The 27795-nt window shown below is 39.2% G+C and overlaps 1 protein-coding gene across 1 annotated transcript in view; it reads left to right on the forward strand.

Moving 5' to 3' along the window:
- Positions 1-27795, forward strand: part of LOC121961353 (ankyrin repeat and sterile alpha motif domain-containing protein 1B-like) — a 283009-nt gene that overhangs the window by 116342 nt on the left and 138872 nt on the right. The window contains 4 exon segments of the mRNA XM_042511305.1: positions 909-1093; positions 7196-7246; positions 7248-7292; positions 7294-7329. Of these exon segments, the coding sequence (XP_042367239.1) occupies positions 909-1093; positions 7196-7246; positions 7248-7292; positions 7294-7329 (317 nt within the window).

Raw genomic sequence — 27795 nt, forward strand, 5'->3', positions numbered from 1 at the left:
CTAATACAAACACTCAACATCAAAATTCGGTGGCAGTGCATTCACTCAGCATTGTTACATGGCCTGTGTTAATATGCAGCTGTACCCTCCACTGCTGCAGTCGAATCCAGTTATTGCTGTAACATGCAGATGCAATTTCATCATTTTGTTGTCTTTTCTTTCATTTATTTTTGCCTTGCATTGTAATAAAAAACGGGTCATTGTCATGAGAACGCCAATCTGCAGTTGCCCGATATCCAGATTTCTTCTAAATGCATTAAGCTATATTTGTACCAAATTTGGTGCTTTTATCACAGAATTAACGATAGGTTAGCTATGTCGCCCCACTAATAACATTTTAGAAATAACCTCCATAAAAAGAGAAGTAGAGAAAGCACTGTAGGCAATCTGTGCAGCCCTGTGGAAGAATTTAACTTTAATTCAGAATATATTTCAACTTAATTTTTGTGCATTTCTATATTTTTTTTTGTAATCAAAATCTATCTCTAAATTGGATCTGAAGTGCTATTTATTTTTGCAATGTGGGCAGACAATAAAATAAAACTCCAGCCATGGTGAGCAGCTCTTTTTGTGGAGAAAGACAGTTACTACAGCTCTTAACAGCCATGCATTTTCCCTATCCAGCGCTGCCCTCTGTGTTAAGATTTTAACATTGCAACAAGCTGAATTACTGCTGATCCATTCTTTTGCCTGTTATAGAAACCATTAGTTTTGTCTAGTGATCAGAAATATCTTCTACTTTATTGTGTGCTTGTGTGCAGTCTGTTTTTGGTGGTTTAACAAAGAATCAAACTTTACAGTATGTGGTCTTTCTCTGTATTCAGTTAGATAAGTTATATTCTTTACCACTCTGGTACTAACAGAGGTAGATCCTGACTTTATTCTGACGCTTTATGCAATTTCCCCAGATGACGCTGTGACAAGTGAGCTGTCCAAACTGCTCCACGAGATCAAAAAGTGCCGGGACAGGGACTACTCCTTTGAGGAGCTCTGCCACACCATCTCCTCCCACTCCATGGACAGCTTTGGCAGCGGGCGGCTCTCTGACGAAGAGCGCCCGGATCGACCCAACGGCACCCTGACCCGCGTCAAGGTACGGCGCTCAGATATGACAGATGATTGGTGCATATGAGTTTGGTGTGTTATTTATCTCTGCTAACTCACACTTCTGAGCTAAGAAATCACAACTTGTCACATGTTATATGTGCGTGATGTATTGTAGAAGCACAGAGGTAGTTTGTGCTAATGGTAAGTGGACTGCATTTATAAAGTACTTTTTGTAATATGGTTGGGGCAACTCATCAACATCACTGATAACAGAAATATGTTGTTTTGCAAAACATGCCTCAGCATGTTACAATGAGGTAGATGGTACTTAAGAACAGACAAAAAACTACAATTCTCTTGTTCAGTGAAAGGGTTGATATTGTTTTTTAGCAAAGCTGATGGAAGAAAATATAGATAGCTACTTAAGTGAAAAAAATTATAGCTACTTCAAATTCTCCTGTCTATAACGATTCTTCAGTTCAGTAAAATGGTTGATATTGTTTTTAATCACGGATGACAAAATAAAACATTTCAATATTAATGTGATAAGTTTTTTTATATAAATTAATGTTATAATAATGTTGTAATTTTAAATAAAATCTTAAAAATAATGAATAAATTAGTCGTTAGAATAACCCTCCCTCCACAGACCAATTCACACACAGTCTCACACACACTGATGACAGAGAGCTACCATACAAGACACTGGCCAAACTGTTGGATGTAATTAGGATTCAGTGTCGCTGTTGCTCACTCTATGTGCTTATCCACAGCTGCTCCACATCACAACTTCAGTCTGACTGAAGTAATAAGTCACCAAAACAATAATCAGCAACAACTTTGATAATCAGTTAATGTTACGGGCATTATTGGTTTCAGACACTTAAATTTAAAGATCTGATGCTTTTATCTGTGTTATGTCATTGGACTGCTGCAGTCAAACAAAAGAAGCAATATGAAGAGGTCACCTCTGCATGCTTGACCACCTTTAGACCTCAAAATTAGGGAGGATTTCAGTTTAGTTAGTAAGTATTAGTTTTTGATTTGTGCCCCTAGTGCTTGAGTAGAGTACCCCTCTCCAGCTCCGGAGGGTTGGAGGAGGAGTGGGGAAGCACCAACGAGGAGGACACATTAGGCTTTTAGAGTATTAGAGTGCAAGGTTGTGAAAACAAAAAAGGAAACAAACATTAAACAATACAAGAAATTTTGGAGAATTTTATCCCTGCAATGAAGGCAGGAGAGGGCAATGAAAAACAAAAGTTTGCACCCTTTGGAAACGTTTCACCATTTTCTAACATTTGACAAATTCAGTTTTGTTAAAATAATCATTTAGTGAGTTAGTTGCAGCCATAGTTAAAACTAGGTGCCACTTGTGTGTTCCAGAAATAGTTTCAATGACAGATTTTCAATATAGTAGAAACCATTTGTACTTTTTTATAAAATGAGTTAATGAGAGAATGGTGCAAACACTTAAACTTCGGTATAGATATTTTGTTTCAACAAAATATTACAATAATCTCTCTACATTATACTGGATTTTTAGATCGTTTTAACACACAAACGTCTTCTTTCATGTCATTTGTGCAATGCATGTACACAACTTCAGCATTTTATCGTAATTGTAGACAGAGAAGCCGCACAGACCGCCAGTTTCTGCTGTGTGAAGCGAGTAAAAAGCAAACTTTTCTCTTTTAAATTAAAAATAATTCCCCACTACATGTCTACCACCTCTGCATCAATGTTTTTAACACCACAAAGGATCCAGATAAAAAGCCCTGCAAATGTCCTGTGCAGAAATGAATGCTTGTACTTTGTCTATATTGACAACAGAGGGCAGTATCAGACTGATGCCGCTGATCTGGCTCATCCAATTGAGTATTCACTTGTTGTTGCTGAAACCCAACAGCTTCTGTTTGTTGTTTGCTGAATTAGTTTAGAATTGTAATTATTATTTGTGCTCAAACAGCCGGTGACAGCCTGCAGACATTGCTTTTGCTTGACCTTGCTTCTTCTCATTAGGTGCTTTTTGTACTGAAATATTGCCAGTAGTATCGACTTCACTTGATTACTGTCTCTCCACACTCGCAGCCACACACACACACACACACACACACACACACACACACACACACACACACACAGGAAAACTGATTAGACCTTATTGGTTGGAATTCCACTCTGAGGATGAAATAGACGACTTTTCTCAGTATTAGCTGAGCAGAGAATCACAGCTGCAGTTTATTTCTAACAGCCAGCACAGCGTGACAAAGAGGCTCTGAGGTTTTTCAATTCCACTGTCCAGGAAGTCAGATGCACCGCAGGACACAGAGGTCATCTATCACACTGACCCCCCACCTGAGCCTTTAGACCACATACACACAAACACACACAGAAGCATCCAAAGAAATGCGATTGTCTGTGTCTGTGCCTCGCGCAGGCTTATTACGGCTTGTCTGTCTCCATTTTTCTTTCTATTTCTCTCCTCATTCTAACACACACAAACACACATTACACACACCTCAGTGAGGGAATATTTTGACACTGATCAATAGCTCATCTTCTCCTCCATATCTGTAATATGCTCAATATGAAAGCAAGCTGGGGAATGTTTACGCCCAGTGTAGCAGGCGTCCAAACCTGCACAGGCTCACGCACACACACACACACGTATGTTAAACACACACATCTCTGCTCACTCAGACTGTAATTATCTCAATCCATCTCTCTCCCTTTCTCTCTATAAGTACCAATTTGTATTCTATTACTGACGTTAGCAGTGTGTATGTATGTTTATGTGCCCCCAGGCTACTGTCTGTACGTGTGGCCGGAGCTATTAGTATGTGGTTCGTTGTGTCTGTTACACATGAATAAAACATGCAAAACCTAAGACAGCACACACTCAGGCACACACATGCACTTGAAGGAGGCAACGAGGGCTTGTCACATTGCCGTGATGCCCTTTGTGCGTAACCGAGTAATAATGGGAATGCCCAGTTTTTATAGTCCTCCTGTATTTTAATGAGTACTCACAATGTGTGTGTTCATTGTAGTTACACCAGTTTGTGTCCTTGAAAAAACAAAAATAGTTTGACACTAAAATGATAAAAAAAAGAAGCAGCACATCGTCATAGTTTAGAAGCCGCAGTCGTGTGCTGGGCATTTTTGCTTCTTAATGTATTTTCTGTTGATTGACAAGAAACATTAGACATTGAAATATCTGCAGCATGTAGAAACAGTTTAAGCAGCGCGCACAACCAAAAGCGATGACAACTAGATGCTGGACCAAGCAAAAATAGATATGGAAAACAGAAAAAATCAGCACACTAGCATATATGCTCCCAAAAGATTTATTCAAAATCTCCACACATGTGAGGAAATGTCACACGTGTGGAGATTTTGAATAAATCTTTTGGGCAAAGCATGTGCTAGTGTGCCGAAATTTTTTCTGTTTTTCCGTATCTGCAGCATGTACCTGTTCTCCTGTTCCTTCTTTTACTCCCTTTTTCTTTTATTTGAAGCTGAGTTGTGTTGTTACCAAGCTTAGCAGCGTCCAGGGCTGAAAAAACAAAAGTGCCAAAACTTGCAGTCCTCTAAATAGCCCCACTGAGTCGGCTCTCAAAGAGCGTCAAAATGCCCAACTTTACAGCAGAAATCTATAACACACTTATAGCCTTGGTACAAAAAAAAAAAGGTTTTGGTTTCTATGGCTAATCTCAACACCCATATGGACAACTGTATGTGGGGTAATTTTTATAATAACTCATCTGTGTACATTTTATGAAGGCTTGAAGTTGCGTAAAATTAACAGCAGGGTCACTTTGACTGGACAGGCTGTCTGTGAGGCGTCACACTCAGTGTAATAAGTCAGATCCACCTCTCCAAATATAGTCACTTCTAGCGCCAAAAAAACAAGATTGCGACTTCAAAATGCCGAACGAAAGGCTTCAAAATGTCAGTCCACAAACCAGTGAGTGACGTCATGGTGGCTTATGTCCATTATATTTATACAGTCACCAGAAAACCATGAAAAAACTGTTGAATGTGTGGATTCATAAATCTATGTGAAATTTGTATAACCTACCATCTGCTTAATAAAAGGTACTTTTTTCTTTAAATAAAGAGCCTCACATGTATTACAATACAATAGTCAGTTCAAGTCAATATTCATCCCACAAGCCCTTAAAATGTACACACAGACATTGACAAAACAACAAAACACCCTTATGTAGATAAGTAGAAAAAAGAAGAGGGCTTCCATCAACATCTAATGTAATATTGATCAGTTATGCAGTCTTCAGTGATGAAATAATTAATTTGTTCTTTTTAACAAACACTGGCTTTTATCTGATATTTACTGTAATGAAAGGATGTATCGTATGCATTGTGCATGCATGTGGTGCAGTGAGTGTGAGTTGTGTGTGTGTGTGTGTGTGTGTTGTGTGTGTGTGTGAGGGACTGCAGTCCCTTTTACATCAATCAAATATTCCAGTGTTGCAGAGGTCCCTTTGCAATCTGGAGTGATTTGTGACCTTTTGGTTTCAGCCTCATTTTCTTCCTCTTTCTTCAGTCTGACTGCTTCTCTGTTGCTCTTCCCATTCGTTCCTTCCCTCTGCTGTGTCTCCTTTCATTTCTCACAATTTTCTTCCTATTTAAGCTTTTTCTTTCCTGCAGCACTTCTCCCTGTCTTTAAACATGTCCCCTAAGTTCCTCTCCTAATTCTCTCCCTCTTTACCTTGATTTCTCTCTGCCCTCTGCTTTTTTTAGACCTTCGCTGCAAAGATGATTTCTCTTCTCTCGTCATCAAGCCTCCCTCGGCTCTCCCCTCTGCCCCTCTCTTTCCTCTCCTATTGCTTCTTTTAAAAGCTACATATCAGACACTGCAGTGGTATCTGTCTATGTAATCCGTCTGTGACCTGCGTCCTCTGCTGCATCATACAGTTCCACTGAGATATCAGGTGGGCGGCATCTGCCCCTCTGACACCTCGTGCCACCGAGAGCTCATCCACACACCTGCCTCGTGGGAGCCAAAGAGCCCCAGGAAAGGACACTGTGTGCATGTGTGTGTGATTAGAGTTGCTCTGTTGTTCCTGCACCTCTCCTTTCAGGTTAACTCATTGTGGCAATTGCAGCAATGCAAAGGTATTTCAGCTTTTAATGCTGTGCCAGTTGTTTCAGGAATTTTCCTGAAATGAAAATCGACATCCCAGTAAAAGGGAGACGGGGCTCACTTGAACAGAAGAAATAATATGAAAACCTGATTTCAGTGATATCCTTGAAACTCTTGATTTACATTGAGTACGTATTGTTATCTTATAGAATGTGCTTAGTTTTTGTTTTGCCCTTAATATAAAATCAAATGACAAAAAGTTGTGCTTAATGCTACATACAATGCAGAGTGTGTATAGATCAATGGTCTGAGAAACTTTTTTGGAACTTTCTAAAAACCTGCCAGTGCACACCACTGCAACAAGAGGAGATTGTGATCTCTGGAGCAAACTGTGTGCACTTTCAGTTTTACAGACTTATTCTGTGGTTGAATATAATTTGTAGCTCCTTAAAAATAAGAGTGAGGATAATGACAATGAAACACGTACTCACGGTTGCTTTTGTAGTATTAAATAAATGGTAAGAAACATAAAGCAGCCTGAGCTTTAGAGGGATGGTATTCATAATAAATACGCCACAATAATTGAAATGACTAGTGCTAAGTAATTTAGTCAGTACGGCTTTCGTCAGATAATGCTGCTGCAAGCGAACACGCCGTCTTCGATCGTTTTGACAAGGCCAGCTGCCTTTGATACAGGCAAATTGGCTATTGAAATGTGATGATCCTTTGTTATAAAACCAGCTGCTGGCGATTTTGGCAAGCCGAGTTGCAGGTGACATCAGCAGAGGCTTGAGTTGAGCTGAGACAGGCCAGTTCACACCGCTGCAGGTTCTCTTTGCAACGTTTTGAAACAGTTTCATCTCAATCGCAGATATTTGGTCTAACGTGGGCTTTACATATGTCATTGCGGATTTGTCTTCTGATGGGCACGTAGATCCTCTGACCCTAACATCTCTTCACTATTGGTTACTCCTTGTGCTGGTGATCTGATGATGTAAGAGTTTTTTTACTTTTTTTAATGTTTTTATTTATGCCTCACAGCGGCCGAGCCCACCTCTCGCTGTGGCTGTGGAGTGAGACGAGGCTGAAATAGAGTTGTGGCCCCACTGGATTCTGGGAGGCCCTGACGCCCTGCAATTGGCTGCCACAACCTCGGCTTTTCCAGCTTGTCACAGGTCAACACACACACACACACACACACACACACACACACACACACACACACACACAGAGTAGATTACAGTGATTTTTTGTCACTTTTTTCCTGCAATTTGCATTTTGGTCATATTTTACAGTGTGCAAATAATGGGACTTAAATTAATAATTCATATCTCCTCTAATTCAACATACAAGCTTGTCACATGATGTGAAATAATGCAGACACACAAACACACACACACACACACACACACACACACACACACACACACACTGCTTCAGTACAGTGAAATTACAGGGCTAGTGATATCGCCATTGTTCTGCTGAATACTTTTAACTGGTTACCTTGGGAACGCAGCGAATGAGCCGTTCACTACAGAGGGCCGGCTCTCCTGGCAGCTCTGGATTTTCAGTATCTGTCCCTCTTTCTTGCTCATATGCTTGTTCTGTCTATTTTTCATCTTCATCTTCTCCTTTATCAGAATCCACCCCTCCCTTCCAAAAAAATCCCCTTATCTCCCCAGTTTTTAAGCTTTTACCTTTGTGTGAGAAGGACTTGGTCATGAACTTTGAATGGAGTAAACATTCAACTGAAGTATCTGATACCGCGGGATCACATAAATGGTATAATCATGCCTGTGGGGGAAATGTGAATATTGCAGCAGCAAAGGATATACACAGCAGAATATAAATGTGACTTTTAGCATTTGATTTATATTGTTTTTCTTTGAGGACCCGAACCTGCATTGATTTCTCTGTCAGAGGACTCAGGTGAAAGAGTTTTATGTAAACACTATATAGAGTTGATATTTGGCATCTGATCTCTGATAGCAAACAATTCATAAAGGCACTGAGAATAAAAGATGAAGTATGTATTTATAAATATATATATATATATATTTATATATTATATATATATACACACCACACACCCTTGAAACATATCTAGGTGTTGTAGGTTGTAGTTTGAAGCATTTGTGCTTCACATCCACCCATTTTTTCAGCCCAGGTTCACAAAGAGAGGCACAAACATGAGTCTCTTATTCCCACAGATATCAACCTCCATATATTTTACCCTCATCGCCCCAAAAGAAATATTGGTCTTAGGTACGCTCAATTAACAAATAAAAATGTTGGCAAATCAAAAATGTAGGCTGCTGGTTACACATTCTGCACAGCAGGGTGTATTGATTTCTGTGCTTGCACCGTGAATGTGTGTGCACCTTGTGGACATGTTCAGTGTTTTCTCTTTAATTTTTATCTTATTTGTTTCTGTAGTCATTCAGTTATTTAAATTTTTTATATTTTTCAACATTTTGATGTTTTAGTCTTACTAGTTTCTTTTATTGTAAACCCTATGAAGAAATCCAGTCTGCTGAAGACAAACCTGCTCAGACAGATGTTTGGGTATTCTATTTATATATTGTAATATTCTTATTCCTGAACTGTTTTTCATTCATCATCATCATCATCATCATCATCATTATTATTATTAATTATTATTATTATTGTTATCATCATCATTATAACCTCATATTTGAACTTCAGAAAATCATTAAAGGCTGGCCCCTCAGTTACAGCGATGTCAAGAATAATAGATTTTTTAAAAAAAATCAGATACCATTTAATAGAAGATGAAAAGAACAATCAATCCTTTTAAAAACAATAGAAATAAGAAAATTCAAGATACAAATTGCAAAAGCAAATTCACAAAAAGCAGGTACCTATATTTTTGTATCAGTAACAAAAAAACAAATGAATTAAAACAGGTTAAAAACAGATGTTAAGTGGTCAGAGATCATAGATTTTGAAACTGACAAAATTTGACCAAATACTTGCTTCAATGCTTCCCAATAATGTATTGTGCTTCTTAGTTTTGCACTTCTAAATACGTGACTTGGGTAGTAATTTTCGTCTCGTTTCGAGTGTTGTGAATGCCCTTGTAAAGCCCTTTGTGGACTTATGTCTGTGAAGCACTATACAAATTCACATCTAACTTACTTGATTGTGTAGTTTTTGAAGTGAAGCATCGCAACCTTTATAGTAAATAGTCACTGTTCAATGACAGCACCCAGTAAAATGCTGCTAATTTGTAGTGCAAATCTGTATTTTCACTACATAAGCTGTATAGCAAAGGTAACAGCCTTAAAAAAGAATAGACTGTACGTTTGATATACTAATAGACAAAGGAAGAGGTGGAGATCAGTTATAAACAAACAGGAGTCAAGATGTCAGAGAAGATGCACTTCAAATTCTTCTATGTTCTGTACCTACTTTTAACTAGAGGGTCAGAAAAGTTGGCCTTATTCTGAATGGCCGCTTAGGAAAACGGTTTCATGGAAAGCTTTGAAGTGAGTCCACAGTCATGACAAAAGAAAAAAAAAAATATTTAAGGACGAGTTTAAAGTTAGCCAAATTCAAATTTTTGAAGCCTTAAGCGAAAATAATTAAAACCCATGAAAAGAAAGATTAGTTCGCCAACTTAAGCTCTTGTGCAGCTCTCATTATATTCTGTACCCGGGTACACCCGCTGATATAGTATGCTGCATTAATTGTAGAAATTAAAGTTTAAAATGAATAGAAATATCTCTCACTTGTTTACTCAGTTGTACAATTAAAACCAAAATATTTCAAAATCCCCCCAAGGCCTTCGTGCTGTGTGTATAAGTGTGGTTACGTGTGTGTGCAGAGGAGATTGTTTAGCGGAGGGATGCGTGCTGGCTCAAACAGCAGGACATCTGACATTTACAACACAGCAGACCCTCTGTCTTGTATACTGGCAGCCTGCCTGCATGACTGGCACTATGCCTGGAGAGGTTTGCACCTGGATAAGTGTGTGTATATATGTGTGTGTGTGTGTGTGTGTGTGTACACACATGTGCGCTAATCTGTATGTGAGTAGAAAAAAACCTTGCATGTCAGTTTATGTGAGCATGGGGGTGCATAGAGCATATTTGGTGGCATCAGCTTTACTGTGTGTGTGCAAATTTGGCATGTGTTCATTTTGAATTTGTGTGGGTGGGTTTGTGTGTGTGCATGTGTGTGTGTGTAAATAGGGGGGTTATAGAAGAAGAAGGAACTGAGAGAGTTGTTATCACATAATTAAGTTAGCACCGTGCTAATTTGCCCCGTGTAATTATGAATAAACAGAGTTAACATAAAGAGAGGAGCCTGTGCGTCCCCTCCGAGGGTGAATGGACAAAATGAAACGTTTTTATGCTGCAGTCTTTCCATCTCTTTCTTTATTCTTTTCTTCCCACATTAGATCTGTCAACCTAATTCTTTTTTAGCTTGTTTTCTGTCATCCCTCTCCATCCCATGTTCGTCTCTCTCTCTGACTCATCTATTTTTCACTTTATATTCCAGCAGAAGTGTGTTAACCTTTGTATCGATTGTCTGAGCACGAAAGTTTTCTGGTAGTCCAGACGTCACTCAAGACTGTCAGTCAAAGAGCTGTCTAACAAATCATACAGAAAAGATCTCTGTACTAAAAACTTTAGCTAGTTAAACTTTGTTTTAATGTTTAAAGAGGCCTTTTAAAGCAGATGGAGGCAGAAATCTGAAAAACGCCAAAGAATGGCAAAATTTAAAAAAAACTCCTTCTGCACCTCTCCCCTCTCTGTCCTTAAGCCCCTGCAGCAGGACGACCACACACACGCATGCACATGCTTCATACAGAATCTGTTTGACATACATTTATTTACTTTATCTTATTTCATTTTAGCATTACACACAGCTCATTCACTTAATCCCTCACTCCCTTTCAGATTTCCTTTATTCGTCTTCTTTATTACAACTTTATTTAAATAGCACATTTAAAAGCAGAGTTGATATAGTACTTTGACAAACACAGCAAAGCAGAAAATAGTATACATAGAAGTCAATACAACAACAGAAAGCCATAGCATAACCTTCATAATGGTAACATTTACTGCAGAAATGTTCTATTAGCCTGCATCTGTGTATCAGTTTTAGCTATGAGGTGCGTCTAATAGAGTGCAGTTATGAGCATGCTCCTGGATTTGTATTGTGCGTGTCTGTGTAAGTGTGCACATGCTTAACCAGGTGCATGCACAAATTAAATGGATGTGATCATTAGTGTTTCAGAGTGTGTGTGTTTACACAGTGCAGAGCCTGTCAGAGTGTCATTTGTATCAGATTTGCCAGAAAACAGAGTGCACTCTGCTCCAAGCTGATGGATATAACACATCATTAGTCTGTCACATGTTTGTTTGTGTGTGTATGTATGCGGGCATACGTGCCTGCATAAGGACTCTCCCCTTGTTGTGAAATTTCATTGCCATCCGCAGGTTTCCTCCCACCATCACCGTGCGAAGGCCGACTGACGCCAGAGTGTGTGTGGAGGAGGTTTCCTCTGCAACGTCGACTTTGACAAAAAAGTTCAGACCTTGCTTTATGGAAACCTTGAGAGCAAAACACAGAAAAATAAAAAGGAGAGCGATAATGAACAAATGTAAGATATTCAAATAGAGAGAGAGACCGGCTCTTTCTGTGTTGCCAGGCAACACAGAAATTCATAAGACATCAGGCGTGGGATGTCCACCATTGACAAATCTCAGTCACCGTCAGCACAGGAGTGTCAGAGTGCTGCACGCACACGTCAGCGTTTCCTGTCTCCGAGCTTCGTTCGTCTTTTCACCACCTTAACTTCTTCCTTCCTGTTTTCCTTCCTCCATTTCTCTCTTCCTCCACACTCACATTTCTCCTTCTCCAGTTTTCCTCCCTCTCGAGTGGGTGGCTGCTGACCTTAAATGTTCTCAGCCCAGGGAGTTTGGCGGAGTTGAGAGGGGAGGAGCAGAGGTTAAGATCAGAGGCCCCATAAGGACTCTTGGAGATGTGAAGGAACATCAAAGGCAGGTGTTTCTGAGAGGGCAGAGATTACGTGGAGCGCTTTATGAGCCTGTAAATGAAGGGCTGAATGTGCGCTGCGGGAGATCGGGTGGTTTTTGAGTTTATGTAAGCGGTTTTGATCTTTTGTTATATTTAATTTTTATAGTTCAGTATCGTCAAAAGTTAGGCTATAATAATAATAGCTTGATATATTTAAAGGGGAACTATGCCCATTTTCATAATTCTTACATATTATTCCTATGGTCTAAGATACTGCACAAATATTTGCGAACATGAACAACTTATTACCGAATCCAACAACTAGAGTGCTAAAACTTAACTTTGTTCTTCAAAACTAGCTAAAATATATCCACAATTGTCTCTACATGCGACAGGTGTAGATTTGCAGACACAACATTGATTCACGTGCTCTGGCTACGTCCCAACTCTGAGGATGAACGATTTTCGAAGTGCTTTCTAACATATTAACAGTTAAAATTGAGCCAGAACTGCTCATGCCACTATTTGGAATTACTCCTGAAGGAATGCAGCTACCTGTTGGGGGCCCGAAGGTCGTTGGCTTTTACCACCCTCTTCGCTCATCGCCTGATACTCTTAAAACAGAAGGATGCTGCCCCACCAACAATGTGCTGTTCAACCTGAAGCTCGAAAAAAAGAGATATACACCACAGGGTTTTGGAAAAGAAATTTAGTGTGGAGACTCTTTCTGACATTCTAACCCTCCGCTCACGTGCATGAATGAAATAAGAGTTTATAATGTTCTAGCCTTTGCCATACTCACCTGATATTTGTTGCTAAGACATGCTCCTCCTGCTAGACCCTTTAGTTTTACACTTTGATTAATGCACATACAAAGGTGTACATTGTGTTATATATTGGAACAAGTTTTGTCATCGAGTGTCAGCAAGGGGAAGGAGAACGTTGTTACTCCTCCCTCAGCCCTTTCCATGTGTTAACTTATGGCCATCTAATGGCCTAACTGGCGATGGCCAAAATACCGAAATCAAGGCTTCATAACAGGACTCCACGAATAAATTGTTCATGTCACGTCATGGCTGTGATAGCAAAGCCAGCCAGCTAAATAACTATGGTTTTATTATTCCTGACTGGTACATTAGCAACCAGCTTCGAAGCGATGGTTGTCAGTGCAGGCTAAAATTACACTCAGTGGTCCGTGCTCACCCCGCTTTAGACTGCATGTCTAATCTCGACAAAAGGAGCTCATCACCCCTGAATACAGATCCAGTGTAATTCACCTTTTTATCTCAGCTAACATCAATTAAAGCACAAAGACATTTACAGTTGGTTTCCTGCTGTGTGGACATCGTGTGGTGGCAGTTTGGAGTCAGTTTGTCAAAATAAATTTTTTATTAGGCATGCAAGTAGAGATGCTGAAGTAGCAATGTGATTGGTTGTTTGTTTTAAACATGTTATGGGTGTCCAATTGTTTAGATCGAACGACACATCATCGGCAGAATGTCCATTATTTTTAGGCAGACAGTGGTCTAAATGCGTGTGTGTGGTGAGAAGCATATGTATTGGGGTAAAAATATGTGTTTTTAATTGATTTTAATGACAATTGTGGATGTCTCTGTCTTTGGTGGGTTTTAATTATATTATTCAGTTAATTATTCCCTTAATTAGCTTAAAACACAAAGTAAATGTTCAAAAGAAACATCAAAAGTCCATTTCTTTTGTTTTCCCCTCGCTATATTTCCTACTTTTCTCTGTGTGCTGCTCACTGTGGGATGTGATGCAGCTCCGTGTTTTCACTTAGTTCTTGTTAATGGCTTTATGCCCTGCAGACTCCGCCGTCTTCCTGTCAAGCTAACCTTCAACACACACACCTATAGCTGCTGTCAAATATGTTTTACTGAAATAGACTGGCACACACACACACACAGATGTGCTGCCCTTGAGTACTTGGAGATGTTTCCTTTGTGCTTCTCTGTGTGTGTGGTGTATGTGTGTGTATGTGTGTGTGTGTGTGTGTGTGTGTGTGTTTGTGTGTGTTTGTGTGTGTGTGTGAGTGAAGTCTGACATCCTGCTGGAGTTCAGATATCTCGTTGTCCTTGAAGTAAACAGGAAAAGGGAGAAAAGATTGGAGAAAGAGACGTAAGAGCTTCAGTAAAGACCACCAACAGGAAAAAGTGCGCTCTACGGTACTTTAAAGTAAAACACAACACCCATGCCACTGCTGCTGAAGTGTCCTTGAGCAAATCATTCACCCTGAAAATGCTTCAGAAGAACAAACAGAGTGGTGCAAGGTGTTGGTGGAGGTGGCAGGAAGAATTTTGCTTTTATTTATTTAATTATAAACTAATTCAATTTTTCTATCCCTCATATTTTAACAGGACAAACAAGATGAGTGATTTGTGTAATTCATATTTAAAGGCAAATCATTGTGCTCATGCTTGTGTGTGCGTGTTTAACATCTCACTTGAGTCTTGACTTAGATGCTTAAGTGTTAATATTTCATATGAAGCAGTGTATTGTGGCCCCAGATGACTTGTTAATATTCAGAGCTTATGCTGTTACTGTTTCAGCTCCTGGCAACACCCTTATGGAAAGCTCAAAAAAAGAAAGCTCATTGCTATAGGTTTCTTTTAATTTTTATTTTGAGTGATTTATTCACAACTAACAGGTTTGTTGAGAAATATTAAGTTTTATAGTATTATAATAAGCAGTAGTATGATGATGTAGCATTACCCTTCAGGGGTCAATAAAGTTTAATTTAAATTGATCCACAGTCTAGAAAAGTATGAGTGACTGGAAAAGATTGGGTCACATTTAAAGAGTGCACACACAGTTTCTGCAGCAACTTCACCTACTTCCTGGGTGCACGGAGAAGGGACATAAATCAGAGGCGTAGTAACTCCAGCAACACTTGTAGTGCTTAAACCAAATTTATTACAAGACCAACACATTTCACCTTGTGTTCTTTATTAGGGTATATAAAAAGGCAAAACTGACTCATTTATTATATTAATGTCATGAAAACAAGAATTTGGACCATGTGGCAAATTATGGACTAGTTTTATAGCTGAAGCTTGGAAATTTAGACAAACTAGACATAAAGACATAAAGAATATATTATTCATGTTTTCGTGTAACTTATGTATGTGTATTGAGACTGATTGCCTGCTTTGTAAGCCCATTGGGCCGGTCACGGTGCCAGATACTTCACTGATATCAGAAAACCATCCCTCCATCGAAGTATATTTTTGTGGTTGGGTGTAATTTAGTCCGTCTTAAACTCAGGAGATTTTTAGCATTGTTTAGTTGACATATTTTTTGGTATAACATTGTGATGCAGTCAGGTCAAAGTCATTTAAAAATCTGCCGGGAGCTCTGGTTCTGGTTGTAACAGTGCCAGCAAAGACCAAAAAGTGTTCCTTTGTAAATCAGTGATCACAAAAAAGTAACCGTCTCTAAAATTACAGTTAGGCGTGAGGAATTCTGTAGGTTTGATGTTGGCGTTAAGGCTAATGTTTGGTTGATTAACAACTTCTGAGGTTGTGGTTTTACTAATATATTCACAAGTTGTAAAGTAAACACAAACATTTGATTATTATCACAAAGTACACCTGAGTTTTGAGAGATTTCGGTCTGGATCAAAGTGACGGACCAGCTGACCCACCAACATTGACGTTCGGATCTGCCTACCTGTACCTCTGAAGCGCAACAATCACCAGATGTTTTTTTATTCGTTAAATCCAAATGACATGATACAACTTTGACGGTTTATATACTAAGATTAGATAATTGCAACTGTATCTTTGCTGTAGGTTCATTTTTACCTGCAAATATGAGAGTGGTATTGATCTACTCATTGAAGTCATAGTTAAAGAAACAATTAAGTGCTTTTCCTTAAATGTCAACCTATTTCTTCAACACCATATGTGGAGATCTCAGCAGGTATAAATGAAGACATTTTGAAAGTCACAGGAACAAGTCGTGTTTCCGAGCTTCAGTTTTAATGCCACAGACCTTGTTTTTTTTTTCTTTCTTGAGACTTATGTTGTTTGGAAGTTAAGTGGTGCTTAGTGGGTTTCTCAAGGAGAATGGCTTTGTGACGCATAAGTTGAGGCGTAACGCTCCACTTCTTTCTCCTCGTTTTGACCTTTCTTCTTCTCCATTTTTGTCATTTTTCTGTCTTTGACCACTTTCAGTCTTTCTTTCTCTCTCTCTGCCTGAATTGAACATGCGTAGGCGCTTCATTGTGTCCATATATGTGCTAAACCACCTTAGAACAGTTTGAACTGGATGATTTTATAAAGAAAGATACCGTTCTTTGAGTTTTTGCATAGATGCCACATTTATATTGTAGATTTTTGGTGATTCAAATTACAGTTGCAGGACCTACAACCCCCTCCTGTTAAAGACAAAAGGACACAGCATACTATATTTCACTACTCCCAACACAAAGCCCATCAAAAACAAGGGCAGAACAGTTTTTCATGCTGTGCTGCACATCAGCAAAGTGTGTGTGTGTATGCTGTGAATCTGACGGGAGCAGTAAGCCTCCTCTAAAACAATTCCCTGTATCACAATTGAGATATAAAAAGCAGAGTACCCATAAAAGTAATAAATAGGAAGTCATTTTTAGCACTATGAGCCACCACTAAATGTACTGCCTGGCACACACAAAAAAAACAAGGAAAACTCATTCAGCAAAACAAGTGAGTCTCTGAGAGGCCCTTTATTTCACAGGTTTTATCTTTTTAAATCAGTGCAAATGTCTTGTAATTCCAGTGTTTATTTTTTAGCCTCGTCATGTTGTCTGGCTGATCTGAAGCTCACATAAAGAAAGAGAAGTATGTTTTAATGCATGGCTTGGATCCAGGTGAAAGTCAGTTAAAATGCATCTGGTGGTTTTTGGAAATCCTAGGTGTTTCTTGTTGAGTAAGCTTTACTGCATAGAGTTTATTGATGGGAAGAGGAGTGAAAAATCCTTTAAAACACTTATGGAAAAGAGCTCCTACATTTGGTGAATACTGATGTGTCCGTTTTTCACTGCAGCTCGTTGGTGCAGCAGCTCAGGCCAGCACGAGTGTTTTTGCCAGACATCTTTCTTAAACTGAATACTGGTTTTGCATGTGAATACAGAAATGTGCATGTGCTTAAACAAGATATTGAGAATAAAAACTCTAAAAGGGAAAGAAAATATAGTTATGCTGCCATTTATCTAAGCTAAGCCTATTTTTCTAAGTATTTATTGTATTTATTAATTAAAGTGACACTGACTCACAGTGACATTTTCTATATACATCACTCACCTCCTGTTCTGTTTAGTTCATCAAAAAAACCTTTACTCGAATGCCCCCGGTAAATGAAGAATCCAAACAGACAAATTTCTTGAAGTCATAGGGGTCCACATTTAACAACAGCAAAACTTCATCAAAAAAAAACAGCTACAAAGTCACCTAATGCATTGTAATACAAGTCGCATTTATCCAGTTTTATGCTCAGTACCTCCCAAACAGCCCTTCCCGATGGAGAACTAAATAGAAAGTGAAACTTAATCTTTAAAAGAAACTAAAAGCCTTTATCCAGTTTATGATAGATGTTATATAAATGTTTATTAGGTGGGTGAAGTTTCCTTTAAACCTTTATCGCTGAATTTAAAACATCAAATAGATTTTTACTTCCGGTGTTTGTCTCTGCAGCACACTTCACATCTGAAACTTCCTCCAAAGTGTGAGTCTTGCAGTGGAACACAGTGAAAGTTCGGTCACACAGCGGTGGCTCTCAGTCGGTGGCCTCTCGCTCTGGCTGGTAGCCGTGTCTGTGGGATTAAGCGTGGAGCCAAGGGAAGCCACAGTTTGAGCTTTGCTCAATACAGCAGCCATCATGGGGAATGTGAAGGGTGTTATTTTCTGAGGAGTGACTGTCGGTGTCCCCTGGGTGGCTCAGCTCGCTGATTTCTATGGGATTAGCCAGCCATGGAGGGAAATCCAATTCTGCAAGGCAATCCCTGCTCGCTGCTCTGACCAACCCGCACACCTCTCTTTCTCGTCCACTCTTTGCTTTCATCTCTCTCACTTCTCACAAAGATCAACAACTGCTCTCTCCTATCAAATTATCCACCACTTAGGTCCTAATTAGCATGATAACACACTAAAATAAGACGGGAACACGGTAAACATGAGACCTGCTTAACATCAGCATGTTAGCATTGTTATTGTGAACATTTTCAAGATTTAGCTCAAAACACTGCTGTGCCTAATTACAGACACACAGAGCCACTAAATACACTGACTGTTGACTTTGAGCAGAGCCTAGCAAGCTGTTTTCACTTCTTCTAGTCTTGGCGCCAATAATGAGAATGATAATAATCTTAATTTATAGAGCATTTTTTATAATAATTTTACAGGGTGCTTCACAAGATTAAATACAATAAGATGATATAATACAATAGAAAAAACTGAAATAGAATAAAATTCAGACAGAGATAACCTCTTTTTTGCAATAAAAGACTGATATAAGAAACTATTTTAAAAGAGTGATGGATTTAGAAAAACCTAATCTCAGCAGGTAATTCCAGAGTTTCGGGGCATGATAGCCCTTTGTTACCAGGCGTTCTCTGAGAAAAACCAGAAAGAGGGCGCAAAGGGCCATAAGGGGTTATTAAATCTTTAATATGATTAGGAGTCTAGTCCTTTAAAAGCTTGACGGTCAAGTTTAAAATAAAAAATCGATTTGAAAATGAAAAGAGAGCCAATGCAGGGAGGTCAGAATTGGACTTCTATGATCTCATTTTCTTGATAATCCTGTCAGCAGCATTTTGGACCAAATGAAGGCAATAAAGAGGATTGAGTTATACCTGTGTGGAGGGCATTGTAGAAATCAAGACAAATAAATAAATAAAAGCATGGAATTTAGTTAAGTTTTAATTGCTCATATGTATGTTTAGAAAAGACGGAAAAAAAAAATTAAAAAGTTTTAACCTTGTTCAGGAGAGGTTAGAAGCCAAAAATGGCTTATAGAGATACCTCCCCTTTTAAATATCATTCATAAAAAGATTGATCAAAAGTTCAGGACTAAGCAGCTTGCAAATTGATTTTAAAAAAAATTAAAAACATTTTTATCTACAAAATAAAATACATTACGAATAGATCAGTGAAGTGTTATAAATCTCTGCATATCAGAGTCCTTTTCAGATCTTTTTTGAATAAAGATCGGGTGGATGTGGATTGTAGTGATGGAGGAAGGCTTTGTGTGTAAATCCTCAAGGATAAGATGGATCTGATTTTTGAAATTGACTGAAGTTGAAAGAGAAATGAGTGAGCAACCTTCTTTCATACTTGCCAACTTGAACTCCTTAAGAATAGGAAGGATTTTGGAACGAAAATGGGGGTTTTGGCAGTTTTCCTGCCAAAAAAGATGAGTTTGAGCAATTTATTTTTTCTGTATTTCTGCATTTTTCTGGTGACTTTTACAGAATGAAAAAAGAGAGAATAAGTACACTGCACTAGCATTTTCATGGTAAATTCATTTAATTTTTGGTTAATGCACCTGGTACTTGGGCCAGGAGGATCGAGGGAGGCCAGGCTGTAGGCTTCCCTCGCCCACACACTTGTGGGTCTTGAATGCTTAAGCGATTGGGAACGAGAGGCTCACGATCTCTGGAAGACACCTTGGCAACCTTGTGCAGCAGAGGAGGGCAAGTAAGGTCCCCACAGCCCCCAAGCTACTCCTTAAATCCCTGCAAGAGCTCACTGTTGGGCCTATGCACGGAAATGAGGAGTCTACTGGCAGCAGTGGTTGACTCATGCAGGTGCCCCTTGAGGGTCTTGGAAGAAAAAAGAAGGGGCAAACACCAATTAGAAAGAAGATGAAGACTTTTGGAGTCATAGAGCTTGACTTATATATGCTATGACGGAAAATAATTGTGAAAACTTATCATAAATCAGGAGAAATTTAGGATAGTTTTGACTCATTGAGGGAGCCTGGAGAGGGGAATGAGAAACTGGCGTCTCCTGGGAAAAACAGGAGGGTTTGTCACCAGAACAAGCTAATGTAGGCATATTAACAGTCATGAGATCAGTATTAACCTGCTCATCTTACTCTCAGAAAAAAAACGTCTATTTGCTTGCGTATCAGCTGGAGTTAAGCAGTGTTTCGCTTCCTTTCATTTTTTAAATGCTGCAATCTGTCATCATTTTCCATCTCTGTTTTGGTCAGTGTGCCTCTCGAGCACTGCCCTCTCATGACTGCACCTCTCTCTCCCCTCATCGAGCCCTCAGAGGGTCCATTGTCCTCTTTGTTGTCCACCCCTCCCTTTTCTCTCTAATCAAATAGCCTCCATGAGGAAATGCCAGCAAATTATAGCCTCTATTCATATCTGATGGCCGATGAACTCAGTGTACAGTGTGAGACAAGGGGTTGAGTTGTGACTACTACAGTAGAGTGCATAAAACAGCATCAAAATAGAGCTTGTTTATAAAAAAAAGTGCCAGCAGAGGGTCCCCTGCACCCCCCAACAGGGGTCCTGGCTAAGTCACTAATGCCCTTAAATTCATAAAACATCTCAAAATCTAAGAAATGTCCCAAAATCCTGATGATGTTCTACAATCTTTGAAATGTCCTAAAATCTGAGGAATGTCCTAAAATCCTAATGATGACGTCAAATCACAGAAGTGTCTTAAAATCCTAATGGTGTTCTAAAATCCCCCTAAATGTCCTTAAAGCCTCCCGGCGTTCTAAAATCCTAGAAATGTCCTTAAATTCTAACGACATTCTAACATCTTAGAAATGTCCTAAAATCCTAGAAGCATCCTAAACAGCAGGAAATGCCCTAAAATCCTACAAGCTTCCTGAATTCCTAGAAATGTCCTCAAATCAGAGAAATGTCCTCCTGTTATTTTCTGAACGTGGCCCCGAAGCAAAGCGAGTTCAGTATCCCTGCAGTAAAGGGTTAAATAGAGACACAGCGAGGAAGAGAGAGTCACAGGATTTAAGACTGGAAGCGATAGAAGTTCCTTGGACGTGACCAAAGCGACAGAACGTTTCCTATTTGGGTTATCAGCCCTGCCCACACACACACACACACACACACACACACACACACACACACACACACACACACACACAGTATATAATACAAGAAGAAATGCATACACACAGAAACACAAAGTAAGCACATAAGCTCTCACATGATCACACACGTCAACTGTATCTGTTGCTGGCAGGCAGACACCACACTGCAGTATTACGCAGATATAATCACATACTGCTACATACAATTTTTTGGTCACATGTGCAGACGCCGTCACACACACACACACACACACACACACACACACACACACACACACACACACACACACTCACATACTCACAAACATTTAATCTGGCCCCTGCAGTTGGACGGGAGCTGCATACGACCTGCTAATTAGTGGCCAGAGGAGGCCTCTGTTTGTCTGCTCTCTTCCTGTTCAGCGCAGACACAAGTTTCTCTGTGTGCTATCTCTGCCCCGAAAGATAGAGAGGGAGGGAGGGAGGGAAATGAATGAAGACCGGGTGTGTTTGTTTGTTGGAGCGACTGCTCACAGTGAACCGTGCGAAGCCTTTTCTCCCACTTTTTAAATCCGTCCAAACCCTCCAGGGCTGAGCGGGGGAGAAGAGGTGAGATACATCAAAATATCAGGTAGCTAAACCTGCTGTCACACCGGCGGATTCATCTCAACTGCAGATTTGCGGGTTGCTCCCGGGCTCCACTGTGGACCGAGGGATTTCCTTCCTGTGAGTGTCCTCTTAGAGACTGAGAGCAAAGTAGTTTCCTGCTGGTGAGGGAATAGCTCAAACCTTAAGCTCGCTGCTCACTTCGATTCAGCTCAATTGGATATTTTGCCGTTTCTTACTTGAACTCCTGTTGCTCGCACTTGAGTTGCATTTCTGTGTCTCTCTGCTGCTTGTGTGTGTGAGGAAATCCCTGCTCCAAATTCACTGCACTCCCACTTCCTCTGCTTCCCTTCCTCTCTACAAACTCATTTTCCTCTTCCCGCTCTGTCTTGTGCTCGTCTCTTTGGGACTCACTGACACAAACTCCAAAGTAAGTGTTGAGTTGGATCCTGGCATCCTTTGATCTACCTGTGTTTACTTCTACCTTTCCTTTTCTCTCGCTCTCTTCACGGTGGGCGATGGGTTTTGTTACCCCCGTCAGCTTCGGCCTCGCTCGTTCTCTTTCTGTTAGAGACTAAAATTATAATGAGAGATGATGTAGAGGTAACAGAGGGAGATATGAAGTAGGAATAGTGATGAAGGGTTGGGAAGAATGGGTGGAAGAATGAGAAATTAATGAGCACACTGTAAAATCTGACAAGTGGATCTTAATTAAAATCATTCTGGAAACAGATTGACTTGAAGGAAGGAGAGTAAATTTAACTATTAATCTTAACTTCTAAATACCCATCTGTTCACTCTAGCTTTTATGTAGCGCTTATTTTCTTCTTTTCAAACTTAAGACTGTTGCAATGTTTTATTTTAATTATGTCATTGATGATGATCATGGTTTTATCCAATGATTTTAAGCCCTTATGTTTGGTTTTAAACTGTTTTTAAATGTCTTTTTATGCTGAACTGCAACTTAAAAATAACAAGTGTTAGAAACTTCAGTAAACGAAGTTAGTCTGACTCAGCTTAATAACAACTAAGAGGATTTTGGCAATGATGAAGTTAAGAGATCTGCAAGTTCTGCTTAGTGAGAATATACATTTTTTTTGACTAATATTCAACCAGCAGAATACAGATGCATAGCACAATAAACTTGATTTACTGAAGTTTCTAAAACTCAAAAAGATTGATTCAATTAAACTTGTCATTTTTAAGTTGCTACAACTTCATAGAATAAAGTAAATAATATAACTAATTTTAAGTAAATTCAACAATTAGATATTAGGTTTACATATATTAAGATTAATTAATTAATTAATTTACTTTAGGTTTTCTCAATTAAAGAAAACATTACAATCAACTGGTATTTTTACAGTACAGCACATGTTTTGTGTGGTTCCTTGTCTTTTTTTAAGATAATTTCAGGCAAAATTCTCAATCACTTCCTGCTTTTTATCTCCTTCCCCTCTTCATTTTTATTTTATTTCTCCCTGTAGACGCTACAGAGAAATCTCTTTCCTGAGCTCAGTCTGTCTTGGAGCTTTTCTCATGTGCTTTCTTCATCTATTAATGATGCCGCTCCACCTGTGGCGTTTGGAAACATCCGTATTTCATTGTTAATTCATTCTGACAACTTGGTAATTACTGTAAACAAATGAGACCACGGTTGACATGTTTGATAGCCTCAATCTCATTTTCCTTTTTGTTCATCAGAAATGTAGGAGCCGCTGTTATGTTTTCACATCAGGGCTGCACATTTCCCATTAACCCTGTCACTTCCTGTTGCAAAGACAATGGTTTAACTTGTTTCTGTTTTGATTTGAATCTGCTTTTGCTTCCAGCAAAAGCTTCAGCTTTGTGCCATAAAGCAATCTGTTGCATTCCCTGCTGGTGACACACAGTGTTGTGCGTTTACTCTCAGAGACTTGAGGTTATGCAGGAAATCTGACACATTTACAGTAAATCTGTGTTTACGTGCAGCAGTTAGTAAATAGATTTCTGCCTTACCATACCCTTATTTTAGAAGATTTACTTTTATACTTACTTTTAAACTGTTATAGTGCTGCTGCTCTGTGTGTGTGTGTGTGTGTGTGTGTGTGCGTGCGTGCGTGCGTGCGCATGTGCGTGTGTGTGTTGAAGGACTGATAGTAAAGTGAGAGGACAGACTCTGCAGTGAGAGCAGAGATTTTGTGTTTGAACTTTGGGGAAAAAAAAATAAACAGCCCTCAGTTTCTAGAGCCCACTGTGATGGTTTCAGTTTTAGTCAAACTTTGCATGGAATTATTCATAATATGCGGATGCTGCTGTGTGTAATTGTTGCTGTCACAGAAACCCCCTTCTCCTAAAATTAGGATTTTATGCAACAAATTTCACAGCAGAAGATGTGTTTTTTTAAATCAATGTTTATCCCAGTTGAAACCAAAGATTTCAGACAAAATGAATTGAACTACTTGCAGCGCACCAGTCTGCAATTTTCTGACACCTGCCAGTTAACACCAGTGCGACTAGACGTGGTGGTGTATCCTCTCTGTAGCCAGGCTCTCTGAACTTCCATTGTAACTTAAGGCTTTCAGCGTTTTTTAAGCAGTCCGACACATTCTTTTCAACACAATATCTCAACAACACCTTGAGGGAATTTCTTCAAATTTTGCAAAAAACATCTACTTGGACTTAGTAGTGAGCTGACTGGATTTTGGTGGTCATAGATCAAAGGTCAAGGTCACTGTGACCTCAGTGTCATTCTTGTGAATGCAGTATGTCAAAAACACCCAGTAATTTATTTAAATTTGGCAAAAACATCTGAGTAGACTCAAGGATGAGCTGAGAAGATTTTCGTGGTCAAAGGGCAAGGTCATGGTGACCTTGCATCCATCTCATTTATGTGAAGGCAATATCTGAAGATGGCCATGAGGAAATTTCCTCAAATTTGACACAAACATCCACTTGGACTCAAAAACAAACTGATTAGAATCTGGTGGTCAAAGGTCACGGTGAGCTCTTAAAACATGTTGTTGGCCGTAACTCAAGAAGCACCTTGAAACTGTGCTGATTGTATAGATGTTCTTTGTGTGAAGCGTCCACATTTTCACAGACATGGATTTAAACTTTAAGTGCAATTTGATTGGTGCATGGAGGCATACAACCGTGTTGCAGTATTTAAAGCTTTTTGCAGTTGAATATAATTTGTATCTTCAACTATTACTGAAGAATATGATATTGGGATACTTGCTGCAGTCGCATTTCTATTAGTGATGAAACAGCATAAACATAAAACAAGAGGGTCAAGAGTTTAGCACCATCCATGTGCTATATGAGAATACCCAGGCAACTAATGCAAATTTATGTGTCATTTTTAACAGTGTTGATCACAGTCATGTTTCCGTGTCTGACATATTATGTCTGTCACATGTGTACATGTATAAGGTCTGTCACATGTGTACATGTATAAGGTCAAGGTAAAAGAAATCCAGTTTAGATTTTTAAACTAGTAAGACTAGTAGACTTACAGAATAAAAATATTAGGGCCATTTAATAGTTAGTGTTAGGGTAGTTTGATTTTGGTAAGTCTTAGGAGTTTGGTAGGTTGAAAATGTAAAAATACATGTACTTTCTTGTCTTTTTCTTAAATCTAGACATCATGTTAGTAAATGTGTCTGAGCCCTTATTCTCAAGCTTTCGATAGCTTATCAGGGAGTCTCCTTTCATATCTTCATTATGCCTCATGGTTTTTTGTGAATTAATTGAATAAATTGAGTGTGCAGAATACACAGCTTTCTTCAGTAGAAATCAAACTGGAGAAATCAGGATACTGCAGAAGTATAACTAGACTACTTCACTACTTGTAAATACACAGTATCAAATGCAGTGTGATGGTTTGTTGAGGCCTTTTGCTTTTGAAATCACAATTTGGCTAAACTGAATATGATATTATGGATATGAGGTTGATTAATTGCACATTTAATCTGAGCTGTCACATGAGCTTATAGTTTGGAGTGGAGGTTTAACGTAGGAGCAGCGGCTCTTTGTGGCTCCATCAGCGCGCTCTCAGCCTCTCCTTCAGCTCTGTGAGTGAAGTCTGCAGCTAACCAGGTTGTCACGTCAAATCAGGATCAGCTGAGGCCGGGCCACCTGCAGAGAGGAGGCATAAAAGACGGACTGGGCCTCCATTAGCTGGTAATGGCAGCCTAATTGAGTGCTGATGGAGATAGAGAAGGGGGGGGGGTAGTTTGTGGGCCTTTTAATAAAGTGCAGTGTGAAATAAGTCTCAGATTGAGTGCAGAGTGTGAGCGAGAGGAATCATCAAGGGACTGATTGCTCTGTCAGGCAGAATGATTAATCCATTTTGAGTGTACTCAGTGTGTGATTGATGGCCTGGTGCAGTCTGGGTAATGTAGTAGCAGATGATGACAGGGAGAGTAATGGCTGTTGAATGAGTGTGTGGAGGCAGAGGGCGAAGAGGGGAAAGAAAGAGTCAGAGGGTTGAGAGATGTGTGGCTGAGAACAGTCGTAGCCTCACCCGCAACTTATCGCCATGGTGACAAGTTTACCACTGATCCCATTAGGAGCGGTGTAACCAGGGGCTGGTTGCCAAGTGACAATTCAGAAATGATGATTGAGTGTTGCGTTATTGGGAAAAGGCAGACATCCAGAGGCAGCATCTCTGGAAAGAAGTGTTTTGTCTCTTTGGCTGAAATGACGCATGTCCCCGTAACCTTTTCCCAAGCTTCACATCGCTCACTCTTGTTTTTCATTCTTTCTGGGTACACATCTGCCTCAGAGATAAGGGACCTTTTGGTCCCAAGCTCTCTCTCAGAGCCCTTTGGGGCTCAACCTTCTCACCAGTGCTGCAACAAAATGAAATCCGAAATTTCTCCTCAAATACCCGAAGGGAACACTGTTATATAAAGGTCCCAAAGAACCATTTCCTTACATGTTGTTCTGAATTAATCACCTCCAACTGAAGAGTTTCTTTCAAAATGCTGCAAGTCCCTTTTGGTAAAAATCATTGATGTATTTCATACGGTATGTAAATTAAAATTTAGGCATTTGACAGATGCTCTATTCAGAGAGACTGACAGTAAGCCTCAGTAACAACATTAATTAAGACAAGTAAAGCAAGGACACCAGTCCTATTAACAGTCTAATCACATACTGTCAGGAATGATGAATACTTTTTTCTGTTGGGATTTATAACTCTCTTTTGGTGAACGCTTTGTATTAAAATGGAGGACAGAAGGTTTTTTTTTTAAAGATTATTTAGAATATACTAATGAATAGATTATATATTTTCATTTGTCTTTTGCAATACAGTTCAAGGAATATTTCACCTATAAAACCAACCATCATTTGTTTTTAATTTCCTCACCACTTGAATTTGTGAAAAGTATTTATATTATCCCTTGACGATGTAATTCTATGCGTTTCATTGGCTCACTGTTGTTCAGTATTTGGCGAATTTATCCTCTTTCTTCTTTGTGTTTCTGCTATTTTCTCCTTTGACTAAGAAACTTTTAAGCACCTTAAAAGTCCTCCTGCCTACTCACCGTTTCACCTTTTCACCCTAGGAGCTCTCTTGAGGCCTGGCAGGACCCAGTCTTAATTTTAAGGGAAAAATCTTAAAAAATGTCAAAATTCTAAAACAATTTCTCAGAATTTTGTAACTATGAATAACTCTTATATATGAGAAAGCATTATGAATACGGACCCCGCACATCTTGTTTATGCCAAGTCTTTCTCTGCCTGGTTTCTTTAAGATAATGGTTTAATGTTGAAAAAAAAAGTATGCTAAGAATGCTTTGTCTTAGTTTTACAGTTTAGCTTTTTTGGTTTTCTATTTTTCACACTTTGCTGTTTCTTATCTAACACATAAGACAAAATAGATGTTTTGATGCATTTATCAGGAGTTGTTGTTCTTTTTCTAAAATGCATTCAAACCATGATGAAACCCTTAAGGTATTTCACTGGCAAAGGACAGATTTTAACAACAAATCTTT

The sequence above is a fragment of the Plectropomus leopardus genome, chromosome 22 (assembly GCF_008729295.1).
Source record: "Plectropomus leopardus isolate mb chromosome 22, YSFRI_Pleo_2.0, whole genome shotgun sequence".
Taxonomy (NCBI): domain Eukaryota; kingdom Metazoa; phylum Chordata; class Actinopteri; order Perciformes; family Serranidae; genus Plectropomus; species Plectropomus leopardus.